We start from the raw sequence: 21846 nt of genomic DNA on the forward strand, positions 1-21846 counted from the left end.
GACAGGCGATGGTCTCCAATAGGAGCATAGGGGGAAATGCTAAGTGCGAGCTCCTTGGGCGGATAGGAGCTCCATTTCTGCAGCACTGTGCTCATTGTTACTCCGAAAGTCTAGATCTCTGTGGCCAGAGAGAGAGACAGGTCAGAGCAAGGCAACCAATCGCAGATGTCGGAGCGGGAGGCGGCCAGAAATCTCTGAGAATGCAGTGCAAAGGGCTCGTATTCAGAGATGACTCTTGTGTGATGGGACCGTAGCTGCACTGAAAGGTTACAGGGGTAAAAAGGGACGTGCTCTGAAACAGGCATCCCCGAAATGGCAAAAGGGATGCGTTTTAATTAATAAATAAGGGGAGGGGCCAAAGGAAATGGGCATGGCTATCTAAAAAATGTCCCTCCCATATCGCCATGCAAACAAAAGAAAGACAGAGAGAGAGACAGAGAGACAGAGAGAGAGAGAGAGAGAGAGAGACAGAGAGAGAAATACACAGAGCATTACAATAAGAGAGGAAGAAATCAGAGGGGAAATAAGTCACATGACCACATTCTCCAGCACCTGTGTTTTCTCAGGAGCTTAAAAAGCTGGAAGGAGGGATGAAGCAAAAGGAGAGAGAGAGAGAGTGAGAGAGAGAGAGAAGGAAAGGAACCTTACAAACGCACAGCTGTTAATTATTTCTTTTAGTGAGCGGTTAAACCGAACATCGGCACGCAGACAAACAAACAAAAATCCACATTTTAAAAGGGAGATCCAGGAACTGCTTTCAACCCAGGAAGGAAGTACAGTTACTCAGATAACAACCAGAGCAAATGACACCTTTTTTTCAGCTCAGGAAGAGGAGGAGGAAAGAGAAGGAGGGGTTAAAGTGAGCGGACAGAGCGGCGCTCCGCGCTGCGCGGCGCACGCTACGCCGCGGCTCCCAGCGGACAGGAAGTGGGAAAGAGAATCCGCCGTACCGCCAGCCCACTGGCGCCAAAGTCGCCGAAAAGGCCGACGGCGACACAGAGGGAGGGAGGGAGGAAGCAAAGTTAGAGAAACGTTTGTGTGAGCAGCCTGAACACAACCGACAGCGCGGAATCACCCGGAAAAACAGCAGGACGAGAAGCCCCTTTCGCCACAGGCGGGACCGATAGTTCTGCATGGGACAGTTTCTCAGGGTCCTGTGGTAGAGGTAGAGCAGACCCTCCAGGTGCTCAACCCCAGGTGTGGTGCAGCGCTAGATACACAGTAAAGTGTCCAAGTGTTAATTCAACTCTCAACAGTGATAATTCAACTCTTAACAGATAACAATTGGTCCCACTCTGGAATGTTGAATTAACGGTGTTAGAGTTGAATTAACACTGGACACTTTACTGTGTGCTCTCTGGTCTGCAAGTGACGAGCCTCAGAGGGACATAATAGCTTATTCCCGTTGCTAAGTATTCTTTTGCTAATATGTTTTGCTTTGATATATCGTGAGGCTTTACTGTTTTACCTTGGTACAGTCATTTGTTGGCGCTGGTATAGGTGCAAAGGTTGTTTAATGTGATATACGACACTTTTGCACTGTGATATTCCTTATCGTCCACAGCCGTACTGACTTGCCAAAATAAAGTTTTGGATTGAAACAGCTACAGAGCTGTCTTAGAGTGCGATGCTGGGGGCATTTGTGTAATTTTCTGGTTTTCACTGAGATGATTTTAATTTACACGCATCCTTAATTTATCTGTGCGGACATTATCCTCGTCAGAAAGACACACTTGCTCAAGCTTACTTTTTGTCACATGCATGCATGAATATTATGGTATGTCAGAATTCTCATTGCCATATTTGTCACGTCATTTAATTTGTTATTATTTTGCTATATTGTTTATGCATGCTTATGAAAAGGGTTATGTCAGTATTTAGGATGGACAAAGACATTATGAAGACCCACTTCAAATAATGTGTTACCCTAATATCTAACGCGGGGTATTATCCTCGAACACGCATGGAAGTTCATTTCAGTTCATAGCTTACGCATATTAGCAACGCCGCATCACCTGTGCTTATTAACTCTAACTTCGGAAACAGCAATTTACAGCCACAGGCTGCAAAGTGTTCCCATGTCCTCAAATGATTTAAGCTCAGTTTCACCGTTTCGAATACATTGCTATAAATAAACAAGAAACTACAAACCAGGAAATAGAGTTTTCTTTTAGGGTTGGCGAGAAAATTTATAAATTAAAGTTGCACTCAAGAGTCTTTGTATTCCGTTCACCTTCCATATACTTAACTTTATCACTCAACTGGGCAAATGACTGATGAGTTTGGCCTGTTTTATAAGGGTCCTGTGTAGTCTGAAAGCTCGTTCGGATAGCAGAGAGGGTTTAATTTGGCCCGGTAACTGAAGCTGAAAGAACATTCCGGCAAGCCCTGCTGGAACGTTACGCTAGCATCGCATTATGGTCCCGCGGTCAGGGACTGGGTGTGGTTTGGACTGGATACACAGATCCCTTATGGGCAATCACGACCCACCCCTCCTGCCCACGGCCCCGCCCACTTCCCCCATAACCCAACACTAGCCACGCCCCCCAGCCCAACCCCCCCTCCCCCCCCAGTACCCAGACACCTACTTGATGGCTTTCTTCTCGCCCCGGCCCCGTGCCAGGTCTGGAGTGCTTGCCGTCTCCACCCCAGGCTTATTCCGCTTCCCCTGGAGAGAGGGAAGGAGGAAGAGAGATGGATGGAGGGAGGAGAAGAAGGACAGAGAGGGAGGGAGGAAGTGAAAAAGGGGGGGAGGGCAGAGAACAGACGGGAGGGCGGGAGGAAGGTAGGAACAGAAGGAGAGAGGGAGGGAGGCGAGGAGAAGGGAGTGGAAAAGAACGAGCGAAGGAAAAAGGAGGGATAGAGGCAGGGAAGGAGGGAGAGAAGGAAATAAAAGGGCATGATAATGTTAGAATAACACTACACTGTGAAAAAAAGAAAAACAACATGTTGCAATTTTTCAGTCAATTTCATTTGAAAGGTACAGAAAGACCCAGACGGCAATATCCAATCTCGTTTGTCCTTACTGGGGGAGTCTACTACATCCATCATCCTGAAAACCACAGAACAGGAACTGTGAAGGGTTAATGATATCACATCAATGGGTCACAAATGCAACAAACAGGGTACTTTGTATTTGTTCACTAGGGAGGCACTGGTGCGTGCGGTTTGATGAACATAACCATGGTGTTCTTCTGCTTAATTTGTAGATCAGAGCTAAGAGAGAGCCCAGCGGAATGTGCGTGCCCGAAAACTGAACTGCGGCAGTGTCCGGAACGGGAAACCGGAAGCTTCCGTGGCATCAACCTTTTTACTGCGACCGATAAACATGACAGACACAAGGATGAAGGGGTGCCTCCAAGTGCGATCTGACCAGTTTGATTCAGTAAAACAAAAACAAAAAAAGAATCGAGACATTTTATGACCTTTCAAGGTGGAGGCCCGTCTGACCTTCAAAACCCAAAGTTGTCTGAGGGACTGGGACCAAAGCACTTCTGCCCAGCCTGCTTACATTTCCTTAAGACCTGGCTCACTGAAAGGTCATGAAGCCAAAAAACCGAAAACTCTCTGCGATTTGTGACCCAAAAAAACAGACCCGGGGGGGTCGATGGCAACGTTTCTTTGTTTCAAAGAGATTCGCGAGCAAACGATCAGTTTAGAGACAGGAAGCGTAACATTTATCTGGACCTTCCATGACCCTTGACCTTTCGTTTCGTTACACGGACATCTGTTGGGCCCGCGACATCAAACAATAAGTGTCTCTGTAGGGTCACTAAGGCCAGAGGACTTCACTTTTGCCTGAATTGGGTTTTGGGATTGTCAATCAACAAGAAAAAAAAAAGTCAAAATAAGTTCAGGGACAGAGATGATCTCATTACTTTATTTCTCTCGTCCTCACTTCAGGAGCAGATGTATCACGTGAAAAAGCGCAATCATGTAGGCCTACTGCGTACACTAAGGCAGTGCAACGGCACAGCCCAAGAGTGACAGACAAAACCAGGCAGACGCTCAAAAATCGCTACATTTTATTCATGTGCATAGGTCAAACTTAAACGCAGCGAGTCATTCGCTGTGATTATCCAATCAGGATATTTGCAATCTTACGCAACTGAAAGCTGTAAAGCAGTGGAAATCTAACTGAGTAAACAACCTCCAGATACTTATTTTTTCGTTAAGTTATCCATCGAAACTCCTCAGGGACCATACATTTAAACATTGCATTATTTTGCTTTGACGGTGAGTGGTAGGTTGCACAGATCAGTAATATTTTTCCGTTTAAGCAGAATATTGGGTTTCATGGAAAAATGATATTGAAACTGTGTAAGGCTCTGTATATGTCTGCAAGCCACTTTCATTTTTTACTTAAAAAAAATGCTTGTTCTTCTGTTTTTGTTTGCACCTTACAATCAGCAACCAATTCAGACTCCAGAAACCAGGTGAGGTGAGTTAACTGTGTAATCAACTCTTTTAATAGATCAATTAAGTGCTGAGCAACAATGAAAACCAGCAGGCCCTCTGGCTCTCTAGGGCCACGGCTGCAGACCCCTGATTTTTGATTATACCTCCAGAGGACAGCTCATCAGTGCTTTTGATAAATTGCCTAGTGGTTAATGTTCTCGTTTCATCGAAGCATGTAAACATTTGCCATCTTCCATATTCCATAACCCTTTAAGGTGTAAGATCACAAGCATGAGATTAGAATGTTCTTCATTGATCGCTCCAGTGCTGATGTAACAATCACTAATAGTAATTGAAAGCAATGGAGTTCTAGAACACTGACGCTTTGAAAAAAAAACCATTCCAAACAACCTACCCTCCAAAAGTGTTCACTGGCAAATTCTTGCAGGGATGGTAGGTTTCTTGCATTCGCCTGTCGGTTGGGGTCTCTGCCTTTATTCTCAGGCCCGCACAGAAGGAAAGGCCTGGCGGGGGGCAGAACCCCAAGATTGGCACAGCGTGTGTGTGTTTTACTTTTCACAATCGCAATTTTCCCTGTTCACACTGCTTAAGACCCCAGGGATGACAGTCACAGGGGGCGGGGCTCAAATAAAGTTTTGCTAAGGCCCCCATAAGATCAGGGGTGGCCCTGTCTGCTCCATGGTCATGTTGCCATGTAATGTAAATGGAGACTCCTGATGGTTTACATTAAATTACACTATATTACTGCCAATTCACAGATGCCCTTATCCGAAGTTACTTGAGACACTGGGTGCGTCCAAATACTTTTCGCTCCTCACCTCCTTTCCTCCCCTCATCCGCTACCACTCGTCTCCTTCCCAGAAGTACACGGAGGAGAAGAGAGGAGACAAGTGGAGGAAAGGAGAGAACGAGGGAGCGTGAAGAAAACTGGGACTGTTTCTCTGCTTCTTCGTCATCAAAGTCAACGTTGGCTGTTGATGAAATAGCGCTATCGTTAGCGTAAATCTTTCGGCATGCCCACAGCCCCATAGCCAGTTACAGATCTTGCACATGGACAGCCCATCTAAAACTGCAAAATAGCTTTAAGTTTAAAGTAGCCTACTAGTAGTAGTATGTAGCTACAGTAGCCAATACAAACACATAATTGACTTTGCAGTCTGCGTCGAGACATTAATTAATATGTAATCAGCAACATTAGATCAACGCAACATATGCATACATAACAATTACATGCACACATATCAATTTACTGTAATTCTAGAACACCAATGTGTCCGATGTCTGAACACATCACTAATTCAGAAACATTTCTGTAGAAATAGTTACTTCATATTATCTGAGAGATTGCTTCCCAGTGTTCAGTGTTCGCATTGAAAAACGCTTTTTTTTCGCCCCCCATCTGAAATCAAATTTGTTGGTAATAAATATGTTCTTTGGAAATAGCTGGTTGAATAAATTAATTCATGCATATTCACATACTGAAATAATAGCAGATGCCATGCTTATTTATGAGTCATTCAAGCAGCACTCGTGTGCAAGCAAATAAAAAAATTCCCCATCCTTCCTCATCTTAAACTATTGAATGTGTCTGCATGACATGAGCCACAAAAATGAACAGACATTTTGGCATCCATTGTAGGCAATCTTAGCCTTTGGGTAGGATAATAATAACCAACTGAACCACGCACGATTTTGGCTTAAATATCTTGCATAACTGAGGAAATTCAAGTTCTGCGCCACCTCCGCTTTCTAAAGTTCGGATCGTGTCAAATTCTCCGAGACGGCCTTTAAATCTCGATGAGCACGATGACGCCACCCTAAAATGTGAAAAGGCTCCCGTGGCAGCGTGCGTCGACGTGTCCTTCGCCGGGAGGAGGCCGTTATAAAAGTGATCAAATTCGCCTCCAAATCGTTCCGATAGCCCAAAGGTTTGTCTGTGACTCGGACCACTGCAGCAAAAATGGTTTTAGTCCTTTAGGGTTGCTTTTTCATTCTGTTAATTCTCTGTGTCGCCGGTACAACGTGACGCAAAAAGTGTCGTACAAATTTCATTTTTCAAGTAAAAATTTAAAAAATAATTATTAATTAATAACCCCTTAATAGATACAACACAATTTAATAAACAGTACCAACAAAAGGTGCATTTTTTGGTGCGACCCCCCAATTCTCAACCTGTGGGAAACACTGCTCTCTGTCTCTGTCTCTCTCTCTCTCAGCAGCCATCAAAAAGTTCTGTGTGTTAACTTGCCTGCTCCAGATGTTTGTTCTTCATATGCGTGCATTGATTAGAGTACCAAAATAGCACAGTGCACCAGTGTTACGTATGAGTTCGTTAAAACACACACATTTCCAGACACCAAGCTTTCAGAGGTGAAAAAATACTCCATTTTGTGCCAGAGGAGATGAGCAGTTTCCAGGTGTGGTTGCACTACCACAGTCACCAAGACACAGCCAAACTGTTTTTATCCACTCGGGGCCAAGTGCACTCTATTAAAGTTAATAGTGCTCTATCGCTATGGGCTTTACACTGAACATTTAGCTAAGTGGTGTTTCAAATTCCCCAAAATGATGGCTGTTCCCCCCAATTAAAGGCTCCAAACACCTCACTGTTTCACATTTCTTCTAACCACAAGCAAGTTATATCTTTGTGTCTCTTTTTTGATCGACTTCAGCTGGGAGGCAATTTCATTTTGATTAAACTGCTTTACAACATATTTAATTGCTTTACAAGAGGCATTAAATCGGAGACAAAGACAAACTATAAAGTAAAGCACATATTTAATGTGTGGGATTTTAAATTCTGTCTTCGTTGCTATTAGTTATCCCAAAGGGAAATTACACAGAAAGGAACTGAAAAGGGAAATTACAAATAAGAATAGAAAATGGCTCTAAAAATTTTCGTAATTTGAACAGCTGGTTAAGTTGTGAACTTCATTAATTACTTGTTAACATTTTAAGATTGCTGTGGCATATGCTTGAAATCATTTAACCAGCTCATACAGTTAACAGCATTTGGTCTGTTTATGAAAGTTCATTTTCAAGCAATAAAAGTCATTGGGCAGCCGTGAAAATAATTACATTATGAGTTGATACCATTTCATACAAAACCTAAATCTTGCATGCATGCAGCGAATGCCTTTTAAGATTGTAAACAACTGTAAATGTTACAGCTTTTCAGCAACTAAAGACATGGAAAGCTCACATAGACCCTCTGGAATAAGTAATCACATATGTGGCCAAGACCGTTATCTTTTTCAAGTTCTATTTTAAACTGAACAAATCCACAAGACGGAGGTTCTTCTGCAAGATCCATATATAGATCATTCCAGAATCTTCTGTCTGTCAGAAGCATTCACAGATTATTCCGGAATCTTCTGCAAGATGCATTTACAGATCATTCTAGAATCTTCTATAAACACAAAATACACAGCCAGGAAATGTATGTAACAAACTTACCATTACTGTCGAAAAGTACATATGTTTACAGTATATTGCAGCACATAGTTTAAGGGATTATAAAAATATATATTTGCAAAGCTCTAAATACATCACAGGTGCTTAGACAGATCGAAGTATAACATTTTAACAACATTTTTCTAATGAACAGCAATACATGAGAACTACAGGACCTACACTAAACCTTTACATTAAAGTATTGGGGAGTCCACAGTGCAGTATAAGAACAGCCATAAACAATTAAAAGCAGGAATAAATGCAGGAATTAAAATAAATTAAAAAAACAGACTATCAACAATAAATGGAAAGTATGCATTTTTCCACACTTATGGGATTTATATCAAAGTCAAATTGCAAAAACATATGATCCACAAAAACCACTGATTGGCTTCTGAATAGGCTATGATCAGGCACTGCATTGGAAAGCCCCAAAGTTAGCAATCCGCCATACGCTGGGCTGTGACTTGTGCTATAGACATGGTCTGAGCAGGCGGTCTGCATCACTGCACATCACTGCATCTCACACACTTAGGGGACAACCTGGACCTGGTCCGGAATTCCTGACCATATAAGGGTCTCCCCTTCCCCCTACTGCACAGCCTCTGGCTCAAATTCATACAACTTGGCCGGACATAACCTGCACTTCCTCAATTTCAAAACTCTTTTCACAAGCCCACGGAAAGCCAATGGGTGATGTGATAGTCACTTAGTCCATATTTTTCTACAGTCTATGGACCCATCTGGGAATCAAACCTGCAACCTTGGAGTAAGAAGCCCTGTTCCCCAACCATCAAGCTACACCACCACACCTCAGCAAACAGTATTCCCAAACCATCAAACTAAACCACTCCACATCAGGAAAGTTTTCCCAAACCATAAAACTACACCACCCCACTTCAGCAAAAATTATTCTTTATGCTTTCAAAACTGAGTGGATTTATTTAATTTATTGTATTTTTTGTGCCTTTCATGATCCAAGGACGTTTCGTTTGCTTTTATTTTAGCTTGTAGAGCCGAGCGCATCGCACAAACCAACACGACCTCAAGTCAGTCGGCATATTTCAGCTCACACCAGCAGCACATTTTCATTTTGAGTCTATTGATAAAAACTCTCAGTGATACGCGAGGAAAGGATCAGGAGAAACAGATTACACCCGCGTGGATTATGAATTCTCTACGCACAATATTTCCTCTCAGGCACACGACCCAACTGATTGGCATTCGCACTGCAGTCGCAACTGTAAGGAGAAGGGTAAAGGGAAAATCACAGATCAAGAGCTATAGCCGTCGGGCGCACAAAGCACAACCCAGCCAACGGGCAAGCCAAGGCAGCACAGTGTCGCTCGTCATTCAGTGACGCTCGACGTTCGCTCGTCAAAGGGCTCTGACATCATGAACCATCGCGAAAGATTTGAAGGTTAAACACAGAAATGATCTGGAAATTTCCTCTCAATCAAACAGTCGCACATTCGCCTGCCGAGGTAAATGTCCCATCTCATCGCTCCTGTTACGCACATCAAAGAAATGTGACGTTACGGGCCTGTGTTGCAGCGTCCGGACGTTATCGGAGTACTGGGTGCGGCGTAACGGCTTCCAACTCATGAATAGTTATTTGCCATAAAAACAATCCCACAAGCCCTTGTGAGCAAGATGGGCCTAGTTAGCATACAAATGATACAGTCAGATGCTGTTAACCAATGGCACGTTGGCTCGGAGGTGTACAAAATCAGCTTTAACGGGATTTGTGTCCAAATGGCTTCCAGCGCTGCCAGAGATCAACAGGAGGAAAAAAATGTTCACGATTTGATCATTTGCATAAACTTTCACACGTCAAACAGAAGCTGGAGGTAATCGAAATAGCGCCTTTTGCCTTCGGCCCGTTTGCTACGTCTCCCCTCCTAAAAGCGATAAGGCGCAATGAAAAGACAATTCCTCTCTGCTCTGATTATTTATGGGAGGCAGGCGTTCCTCATTCCCATGTCATAAATCATTCCTGCTGTCTGCCACCCGGGTTAGGCTCCGGTGAGCCTCGCACAGGAAGTGGATCCCGCGGAACCCAGCCCGGGGAAGGCCGAGGCGCACGCGCTCCGTGTTCGTAGAGCGTCTCCGAGCAGTAGCGCCGGTCTAGGATCAGTCTGCATTCGGGCACGTGGCAAACGGCCAAAACCGGGCTGCGTTTTTAAAGCTCACTTCCTTGTCTTGTTGAGAGGCGTTGCTCACCAGCGCCAGCGCGGTTGGCTCCAGTATAGGTGTTTCAGCCACCCGTTTCAATGCAAGTCAAAGGCAGCAATACGGTCAAAATACGAAGTTAATCATTTTTTTCCACAAGAAAAAGTAGTCGCAATAGGTGGTTTTAATTCGTCTAATGTTTCCCAATATGCCTATTTGTTAAATTATTGTGCTATTTGGACGAATCAGGGACAGTCACTACCAAGTCACTATCTTATGCGTTTAGCATGAGACTGCACTTCAAGTCCCTACTGAGCAGTCTCTGCCTCCAATTTGTACAACATGGCGGCGCCCGTGAACTACGTCAATGGGTGACATCACAGTGACTTTGTGCATATTTTTCTACAGTCTATGGCTCACAGTGGCTAATGTGAGAATACGGACTGGAGAAAGCTCATACCGGATCAGCAGTCCTACACCAAGCGCCAGGGCTCACGCAAAGGATTAGGACCCCGGCGCTGAGATTAACATGGAGGCAGAGGTCGGTAAAATAACAAGCCTTTACAGAAGTCTTCAAACAGCAAAAACAAAGACGGCACCAGGGCAACGGGCAGAAAGATACCAGTAGAACGAGACACAGGGGACTAGTGGCAAGGACGACCACGCAAGAGAACACAAAGACCAAGCACTGAACCGCAAAAAAAAACAGGAACTTAAATACACAGTGAGACACATGCAGACAATCACTGAATGTGACCGCACACGTGCGGAATGCGAAAAATCCATTATCCGATTACGACAAACAATTGCTAAATGTCTCATAAAGCTGAATTGGTGGCGTATTGATTTCCGGTTCAAGATCTCTGTTATAATTGCTGCCGACAGAATGGTTGTGTATGGTGTGACACAGGTTATTAAACACAGTATCTCACACATTAATTAAGGTCAAACCGTAGCAAAACTGTAACGCCCATCAAATGTGAGCAAACAAATTGTAAAAATGGGAGCAAACATACTGTAAAAAAATGGTCACAAAGTTTTATGGACTATTTGAGAGCGGGGTTCTGCAACTGTGGTCCTGGGGAGCTTCATGTTGTGTTCAGTACTTAATTGATCAGTTAATGCAGTAAATTGATTAAGGAACTGATTATGCAGCTAGTTTACTGGACCTGGGGTTCGCTTCAGGAAAGTTGCAACGCGGGAGCACAGTTCTGTGAAAAGCTACAGATTTCCTCCCGCTCATTTTGGACCGTTTGCACGTAGAAGTCGTGATAGCAAGCCGCAAATTGCGTTCATGTTGCCGATCGGTAAATCGACAATCTTTCCCATCCCCCTGCCTCGTTTTGGTTTTGTAGTGAGTGTATGTGTTGTGTGTTTGTCTGTAATAACAGTGAGATTTACATTATTAGCTAGTTGGGCTATAACGTTAAACGGTTAACGTTATTTAAACTAGCATTACTGTCACGCGCCAAGCGTGACACCCCTTGGAAGAGAGATGCGGCAGTACCGGGGAACACAGTTGTCTGTCGCATGCAGAGACAACTACCCACACAAACCCACACAAGTCCACGCAAACATGAAATAAAATAAACGGACCACTTCACCCTTCCCCTCATGGGTTCCAGGCAAAAACTATAAACTAAAATAACAAGCTAAAATAACAAAGACAAAAGAAAATAAAACAGAGTGACAATTATCTCAGTTTGCCGCTCTGTAGCTGACCCGCCTTCCCGGCCAGGTCCAGCTCCTCCAGCATCCCAGCTGAGGATTCTTTACTTTTGACTTTAGTGCTCAAACAAAAACGAAACAAAAATCATAACTGCACTCTCGGTGTTAGCTCCCGGTCTCAGCCCCGAACTGTGGAGAGCAGCACACCTTTAAGCACCTGGACTGATTAGCTAACGCAGTCCAGGTGCGTGTGCTCTCTCCACCAGCCGGTGCAGCCGAGACCAATCCGCCTCTCTGGAAGATCGAATGCCACAATTACATTTAAAAAAAAATAATTGTCTAATGTTAACGTTTAACTAAATTACACAGCTACCTAAGCTAACAGCTAACATTAATGCAAATGCTTGCCATCAATGAACGATACTTTAGCTAGCCAACTAACTATGACCAACAGCTAACACTAACGTTGCCTAACATTACATTTGAAAACAAAAAAATCATGAAGTGGTGGAGTATTACATAATTAGAACAAAATGGCCAATATATATTTCATATATTTTTATTATATACATATATTGTTAATTAGAAATATTGCTAACTAGCTGCATACATCTGGCTTTTTCCAATAGTTCCCAATGTAGAACTGTATTTCAAATTAACCACAGAGGAACATCCATGAATCACGTGGCCGTTCTTAGTTCCAGGTACACCATTGACGCAACTCTATCTACGGCTCTGGTTGTGTTATGCCAATTAAGACAGTATTTTTTTGGAGTGAGGAAAAGGAAGGCAATCTAATTACAGAAACTTAAACGGCAGCAGTATTTTTAGCAGAATGCTAGCCATCTGTATTTACCTATGAAAATGCTGTCTCCCATCTGTATGCCACATTCCTTTGCTGAGAAAGCCATGCGTAGCCACAGAAAATCCCAAGCACGTCAAAACACAAACACACACGCACACACTCACACAGACACACACACTCACTCACACACACACATGCACACACACACATGGACAAACAGACACACACACACCACACTCATATACACAAACGCACACACAAACATGAAGCACACAGATGCACAAACACATAAACCCACACACACAAACACACACACAAACAGAGATAATTAAACACACACACACACACACAGATACACACACACGCCACACAGATACACAAACTCACAAACCCACACACAGATAATCATACACACAGCACACACAGATACACAAACCCGCACACAAACATGCTACACACACACACACACAAACCACACACAGATACCCAAACACACAAGCCCACACACAGATACCCAAACACACAAGCCCACACACACACAGGGACCTGCAGAAGCACAAAGCAATCTTTATTTCTGACAGGCAAGAAAAAGCTATCAAATGCTTCTCATTTATCATTTAAAACCATTATACAAATTTTTGGAAGATGGGGAGAGAGGGAAGGAGAGAGAGAGAGCAAGTGGAAAAGGAAGGAAGGTATTTTGCAGGGAGCAGGGGATTAAAATAGAATCCAAATAAAGAGAAAGACAGCAGTGCGGGAGAGAGAACGAGGGGAGCAAAGATGGGAGAAGACAGAAAGGGAGCGACTGGGAGGTGGGCAGAGGAAAGGACAATCCAGCCACACTGGGGGAGAGAGTAGCAGAGCAGCTGACAGAAGGAGGCAGACGTCTGGATCAGAGAGCCAGTCGGGAGTCCAAAAACCCAGAGGCTTCAGAATGGCCTTCAGCTCCTCTAACTGTCCCAGGCACACAGCTTCAGTCTCTAACTGTCCCAGCTGCACAGCTTCAGTCTCTAACTGTCCCAGACGCACAGCTTCAGTCTCTAACTGTCCCAGCTGCACAGCGTCAGTCTCTAACTGTCCCAGCTGCACAGCTTCAGTCTCTAACTGTCCCAGCTGCACAGCTTCAGTCTCTAACTGTCCCAGCTGCACAGTGTCAGTCTCTAACTGTCCCAGCTGCACAGTGTCAGTCTCTAACTGTCCCAGCTGCACAGCTTCAGTCTCTAACTGTCCCAGCTGCACAGTGTCAGTCTCTAACTGTCCCAGCTGCACAGCTTCAGTCTCTAACTGTCCCAGCTGCACAGCTTCAGTCTCTAACTGTCCCAGTTGCACAGCGTCAGTCTCTAACTGTCCCAGCTGCACAGCTTCAGTCTCTAACTGTCCCAGGCACACAGCTTCAGTCTCTAACTGTCCCAGCTGCACAGCTTCAGTCTCTAACTGTCCCAGCTGCACAGCTTCAGTCTCTAACTGTCCCAGGCACACAGCTTCAGTCTCTAACTGTCCCAGCTGCACAGCTTCAGTCTCTAACTGTCCCAGCTGCACAGCTTCAGTCTCTAACTGTCCCAGCTGCACAGCTTCAGTCTCTAACTGTCCCAGCTGCACAGCTTCAGTCTCTAACTGTCCCAGCTGCACAGCTTCAGTCTCTAACTGTCCCAGCCGCACAGCTTCAGTCTCTAACTGTCCCAGCTGCACAGCTTCAGTCTCTAACTGTCCCAGCTGCACAGCTTCAGTCTCTAACTGTCCCAGCTGCACAGCTTCAGTCTCTAACTGTCCCAGCTGCACAGCTTCAGTCTCTAACTGTCCCAGCTGCACAGCTTCAGTCTCTAACTGTCCCAGCTGCACAGCTTCAGTCTCTAACTGTCCCAGGCACACAGCTTCAGTCTCTAACTGTCCCAGGCACACAGCTTCAGTCTCTAACTGTCCCAGCTGCACAGCTTCAGTCTCTAACTGTCCCAGCTGCACAGCTTCAGTCTCTAACTGTCCCAGCTGCACAGCTTCAGTCTCTAACTGTCCCAGCTGCACAGCTTCAGCCTCTGACTGTCCCAGCTGCACAGCTTCAGTCTCTAACTGTCCCAGCCGCACAGCTTCAGCCTCTGACTGTCCCAGCTGCACAGCTTCAGTCTCTAACTGTCCCAGCTGCACAGCGTCAGTCTCTAACTGTCCCAGCTGCACAGCTTCAGTCTCTAACTGTCCCAGCTGCACAGCTTCAGTCTCTAACTGTCCCAGCTGCACAGCGTCAGTCTCTAACTGTCCCAGCTGCACAGCTTCAGTCTCTAACTGTCCCAGCTGCACAGCTTCAGTCTCTAACTGTCCCAGCTGCACAGCTTCAGTCTCTAACTGTCCCAGGCCCACAGCTTCAGTCTCTAACTGTCCAATGCACAGTCAGTCGTGAAAGTCCAGCGCACAGTCAGTCTTAACTGTAGTGCACAGTTCAGTACTTAAATGTCCAGCGCATAGCTGCGTTTAACTGTCCCAGACAGCACAGGTCAGCTCTATGTCCAGGCCAGTCAGTCTCAAAAACCCAAGCTGCAAGCTTCAGTCTCTAACTGTCCCAGGCACACAGCTTCAGTCTCTAACTGTCCCAGCTGCACAGCTTCAGTCTCTAACTGTCCCAGACGCACAGCTTCAGTCTCTAACTGTCCCAGCCGCACAGCTTCAGTCTCTAACTGTCCCAGCTGCACAGCTTCAGTCTCTAACTGTCCCAGCTGCACAGCTTCAGTCTCTAACTGTCCCAGGCACACAGCTTCAGTCTCTAACTGTCCCAGACGCACAGCTTCAGTCTCTAACTGTCCCAGACGCACAGCTTCAGTCTCTTAACTGTTTTTTACTTAAGTTCCAACTCTTACAATGTGGTCTAGGGTCAGACGATAGCAGGGTGAATGATAAAGCAATGGGTTAGGGAAACGTACTGCAAACCGGCCAGTAACTCCGGTCCCTATCCAAATCTAAGTGAACACTGGCTAGTACTGGACATGGGGCGGCTTTGAATGCTGAGCTTCGGTCAATTAGTCTGTACTCTGAGACCAAAAGTCCGAATAGCTTACCCCCAATGGAGGGTTAAAACTCCACCCAGAGTACCCTCAAAAAAATAACAAAGCAAAATAACAAAATTGTGTCCCAATGGAAGGATTTGCAGTCCAGCTGGGAACACAGTAACTAACCAGAGCACTATACAGCAAAGAGAGGGCAAAACAAGAGTCAAGGTCAAAAACGAGCAAATGGTCAAACAAAATCCAATCAGCAAACAAAGCAAAGGGGCCTTGCGAGAATTAGAATTGAATACGAGAGTGAATGGTCAGAGGCACAAAACCATGGGGCAAACAAACTATAAGGGCTAAGACAAGAATCGGCATTGAAGGGAACAAGTCAGTGGTCATACACAAGATCTAGTCAGCAAACAAACCAGATGGGCTAGATGTGAATCGGAATGAAACAAATTTAGGGTCGAATATGGAAAGTCAGTCTCCACTGGTTAGTGGAAAAGAGTGGCTTTTTCAAGCTCAGTAACCGGAGACGGAAACGGCCAATCAGATGACAAACCAGAAAGACGAAACACATACACAAAACATACGCAAGAGACAAATGCAAACAAACTTAGGACCAACACCAACTGGGTAACGAATTTGTGAACCTGTACCTGTATTTGTTATTTTAAAATGTGTTTGGGAGGTTTATGGGCGGGGCATTCTTTTCTGTGTGGGGAAGAGTGGGTGTGGCTACAAAGCCTGCATTTTGGGATCAGATTCCAGCGAAGCGTTTGTTGCTAGTTAGCTGCTGCAATGGCAGATGCTAAGAAACCGAGATACAGCCAGTCAAAAAGACAAACCGACAGGGCTCATTCAAAAACTAGAGTCAACCTTGGAATTGCTTTTGCTCAGTAGCGTCACCAAGGGGATGAAAGGCGACACGGAGTTGGCCTGTTTTCAGTTGGACCTGAAAATAACATTACTTTTAGCTAGGTACGTTAGGTAGCTAGATGCCAGAGGTTCAGTGGGTTTTGTATCGAATTCTGTTCTCCCATCAATATGTCCTCCCCCTATGGGAACTGCTGTTTCTGTTTATAGTTGCAGCTTAGCAAGCTTGGTAATTTACCTGCATTTATTTAAATCATGGAACTGAATTTGACACAGCATGCATGCTATCAAGCTACGTGTATCCAACTTCACTATCAAAGCTAACAAAGACAATGGCATAGTAAACATTCTATTCATAAGTGGTAGTACTTTCTTTGAATTATTGAAATTGATGCTAAATGAATATTTGCAAAACTTTCAACATAATATTTCTATCTCTATACCTCAGAAATATAACAATGTAATATTAGATGAAGATCATTGGAACAACTACAGAACACAGGTCAGAATGTAGCTACATTTCACATTAAGTACCAGTTATCCATAACCATGAATATATGCATTTGAGAAAATAAATATTTTGGTAGGCTATGGATAAATTCATGAAAAATAATTCACTTTACAAGTGTATTAGCTAGCTATGATAGACCTATGGCCTGCTAATGTTACTCATTCCACATAGGATTCCACGTTTACATCCTAATTTTAACTATATGTCCGGAATAAGTCAGTATTATGTCCTGTAAATTCACACTGACTTCAGACTCTTCCATTTGCACTGCTGGGTGTGCCTTACTCAAGGATACAATGGCAGCACCAAAACTGGGATTTCAGCCCTTAGCTATTGAGTTACAAATGCAGGTCTCATTACACCACAATACCACCCAGAGACCTGAACCCAGACCTAGAAAAAGTAACTTTGCCATTTTGTTTTTCTGTCAGTTTTTCTTTTTTTTGTTTGATAATCTAATCCAAATGGACAGCACTACGTGCACTGTATATTATTAGAAACCAATATTGATTTTTTTTTTTTTTTTACACCCACCGTTAATATTGTGGATTTGAAGAAAGGATTGGATGGCTTATGTTAAAGGGAGTCTGAAAGAAGCACCTCTCAGAGGCTGTGAACGAAGGTAAAATCAACATCTGTGCCACGACTGCAAAGAATCTGCACATACAGGAAATCACTGGTTGCTAAGGAAGTGAGAAATGTTGACTTTGTGGTGTTTGTGTTGGGGCCCGTGTGATGCGAATGGAAAAATTAAACCCAGATCAACTGCCAAATGGCTCTATTGACTAATGGAGCAATTGCTTATCACTGCAAAAAAAAAATTACATTTTTGTCAGTGAGGCCTATTCTTTTCAATTCTAGTTGGACAGACATATTATATTATATTAAGTTAAAGGGGAATTCCAAAGCAAATTTAACTTTTACTTGTAGAAGAGTAACCATCCTCCGGATTAAAATGAGCTCTCAGTCTCTCTCTACCTGCAGCGAGTACAGAGGTATAGCCCTGAACTACTGTGCATGCTCCAGGTACCTGCTTTACTAAGGACTACAATAGGCAGGTGCTTACAGTCCATGGGTGGGTGTCAGAAAAGCCAGTCACTGGTTGCCACTCCTACTGAATACTAACATAGAAAGAAATTCTATGTTTATGTATTCTGTTTACTTTTCAGCTTACACTGTAAAAAAACGTCAAGGTGCTCTGCATAAAAAAATGATTAAATTGGCTGCCTGAAAATCCTGAGTTAGGCAAACAACGGATCTTAAGTTCTACGTACTTCTTCTGAATGAACTGTTTGAAGATTCGTTGTTTGCCTAACTCAAGATTTTAAGGCAACCAGGTTACTTGTTATTTTAAGTAGAGCACCTTGAATTTTTAGTAAGGCTTTAAATGTAACTACAAAAATAACCGATTCATGCAGCTGAATCATAGCAAGCTATTTCAGACAGTCACGACTACTTATGCAATATTTGGTTGTCATATTATATTTGGCAAGAACATATGACATTCCCTCATATGAGAGCTGATAGGAATATTCACCACAACTACGCATGTCGGTAAATTACCAGACAAAAATATAATCTCTGGTCTTTCTATCACATCAACCGCGAAACACTTGTCATTTTATTGGAATAAAGACAGAAGTAGCCTACGTGGGCCTGAGAAATCCATTTGCAGTGTTACCAGTTCTACTGGCAGTTAAATGCAAAATGTTTTCAATGCAGGGTTTTTAGCCATTTCACGTGTAGGTACTGTACACAGTTCACAAGGTTTTGGTCAGCTACCTCCATTTGCATTGTCATTCTACCAGAAGCATGACCTTAAATGTTCTCAGTTAACAGTTTGTCAAGTCTCTGTGTTGTTCTTGAGTAGCCATCACACCAACGCCTATAGCTGGGCGTGATCGTACACACGGGTGGTTAAAAATATACATTTAATTTGCTGAAATTTCTGTACCATGCTGTCTTTCCTTAAGTCTCTGGGTGAGATTCTGAAGTACTTATCAAATATAAATAATAATTGTACATGACTTCAACAAGATTTGTGCAGTTAACCCACTGCAAAAGACACAAACATGCATGTTAAATGATGTATTACTGCCAGTAATACATGTCTAATATGTAGACAGTAGTCTACATGTGGCTATATAATGTGTGTATGGTAGATGGAATTGTGGCAGTGTGATGCTGGAGCAATGGCATGCTATTGTCAGGTCGTTGCCTACTGCATACTGCAGCAGTAGGAAAACAAAACTAGAGAGTAAGGTTAATGTTAGCCAACTTGAGCCTGTTTGACGTGGGATGAAGCTTGCTAGCTAGCTATATAATTTACAATAATATGCCTAAACTTTAATTTTATTTATTTTTTTAAAGTAGTATCGATGTGGGAAGTGTTAGATTTGGCCAACATTTTTCGGAGATCAGTGATTTCACCGCACACAGTATCTGAACTACCCTGCTAACATGCTTCGGTATCCATACAATGGATATCCCCAGATCATACAAGGACAGTAGATCCTCATCAGAAAAGGCCACTACGCTAGCTAGCTTGCAAGCTAATACCGTTTACAGTGGGACAGCAGCTAACCCGAATCTCTCTTTATCATGAGTTTGGTCAATTCCCCCTTCGCCGTCATCAGCGATATCTCCAAATTGAAACCCCCCCCCCCCCCCCCCCCTACTGTAGTTCTTAATAAATCAGGGGGGGTAGAGGTGAACATCATTATGATGTATACCCAGGGGCATTGTAGTGGGGGGAAAAGTGGGACTAACTACCCAGGACCCGAATGGGGGGAGGGCCCTCGAAAAGCCTGGAATAATGCGTGAGAGACATGGATCAAGAGAGGAAGGGGGCCCACAGAGACTGCTTATGCATAGGGCCCAGAATTTTGTGCTAAACCCCTGTGTACACCCCTACCAAAATTTGCACCTTTCGTAGCTAATATCTGTACAGAGATCGCTTTGGCCAGACACACAGAGAGAAGTAACCAGTTAAATTCACTAAATCTTAAAGTGAGCTAAATGTTGTTCTGTTCTTGAATTCCCCTTTAAGAGGATTTAAAATTTTACACAGTTTACACAACTTACATTATTGAAAGCTGGCACAAATACCACAACTTGAACTTGTCAAGCTGTTTGCAGTCTGACAGGCCCTGGTCATTAAAATGGCTACACAAAGCAGGTTAGAAATTGTTTTGTACATAGAATTGTGTATAGAATTAATTAAATAAACATTAAAGCGCCAAGTTCTCTCTGCAAGATGTAATATAGCAGGACAATTAAAATATGCAAATACAGCTTACTGAATTTCCCTGTGAAAAGACCAGTATTAAATACTAATAAAGCTTATTGACTTTCATTGTGAGATGCATTATTACATGTTAATGAAAAATTTCAATCTGAAGAGAGTATCATTACATACTAATAAAGCATATTGACTTTTATTGAGAGAAAAGTGTTATATGCTAATAAAGCATGTTGAATTTCAGGGTATGGTTACATGCTAATAAACTGTACTGAATTTAATTGTGAAAAGAGGATTACATGCTAATAAAGCATTTTGACTTTCACTGTCAGACTGTTATTACATACTAATAAAGCTTACTGAATTTCACTGAGAAAAGAATGTTATCAGTATATGAGTGGGCCAGGGAAATGATTGCCACACATAATAACAATAGATGGGGAAAGAAGGATAGCATCGAAAAGGTAAACGCCTAAAAGATAACATATAAACACATTATGTAAACAATTTGTCAGAGAAGGGGGGCATAACACCATACCTAGCTGGGACAATAATTCTTCAAGCAGACGAAGAGACGCCCCCCCCCTCAACATCAGTTCGCCACTGATTAGACTATTTAAGCTTATTGAATTACACTGAGAAATGAGTATTATTACAAGGTAAAAGGATAATGCTTTTCATTGTGAGAGGAGTGTTATTACATGCTAATAAAGCTCATTGAATTTCATTCTGAAGGCTATCATTACATGTTGTATTTCGCTGTGAAAAGAGCGTGATTACATGCTAATACAATGTATTGCTTTTCACTTTGAAAAGACCATTATTTCATGGTAATAAAGATAATGGCGTTTCGCTGTGAAAAGAGTGTTATTACATGCTAATAACGCATGTTGAATTGCACTGTGAAAGGCAGTGAGCGGCGAGATATAGAAGATAAATGAGCGGTAACAGAGACAGAAAAGGGCAATGCAGTAGAACGACAGAGAGAGAGAGGGGATAAGAACAGGAGAGAGAGATGGGGAGAGAGTGGGAGAGAGGGAGGGGTACAGACTGAGAGGAAAATGAGAGACAACGGAGTGGGGGGGGGGGGCGGGGGACATCTCTCTACCCAGCTGTGTTTGCTTGAATTAGCGAGCTTTAAGTCTGTTCATCCATCTAGCACCCCCCAACCCCTCTCCCACCCCCTCTCCCGCCCCCGCCCCCGCTGGCTGATTAGCTAAGTGCACTTCATTAAAATTATCAAACGGCTTCATTCTCAGCATCGCACAGGTGCCTGAACTGGGAAACTGTGGGAGTTTTGGTTTGGAGAGAAAGAATTAATGAATTAATTTCTGCGATTACACTGCATCCATGCTCATTTAGGCACACGCGATGATTAAATGTATCGACGTGGAGTTCAATCAAGCCTGTTTCAAATTGGCTAGAGCATATCCCGACAGAGACCCGGCTTCAACCAGAGGCCACACATTCGCCGTGCTCTCGAACACAGTTTGGCTTCTGCACTTTAATCTGAGCCAAAATAAGTCTGACATCCAAAAATACTTATTTCGCAGTTTCAAATTGACTCCAGCTGAAATGTTATGAGCCTACCTGAAGTCACAAGTACTGCATTAGTGTTAAAATGACTGAATCAGAGCTGGTTTTACAGTAAATAATTGACTGTGCAGCTTGCATTTATTTATCGTTTGCATGCTATTCTGTTTAAAGGCAATTTCTGGCATAAATA

At 43.4% G+C, this 21846-nt stretch overlaps 1 protein-coding gene across 1 annotated transcript in view; it reads right to left on the reverse strand.

Annotated features, from left to right (window-relative positions):
• Nucleotides 1-21846, reverse strand: part of LOC135241493 (synaptotagmin-7-like) — a 176904-nt gene that overhangs the window by 72900 nt on the left and 82158 nt on the right. Inside the window, exon 3 of the mRNA XM_064311963.1 lies at nt 2589-2668. Coding sequence (XP_064168033.1) covers nt 2589-2668 — 80 coding nt within the window. The remainder of the gene's footprint in view (nt 1-2588; nt 2669-21846) is intronic.

The sequence above is a fragment of the Anguilla rostrata genome, chromosome 16 (assembly GCF_018555375.3).
Source record: "Anguilla rostrata isolate EN2019 chromosome 16, ASM1855537v3, whole genome shotgun sequence".
Lineage (NCBI taxonomy): Eukaryota > Metazoa > Chordata > Actinopteri > Anguilliformes > Anguillidae > Anguilla > Anguilla rostrata.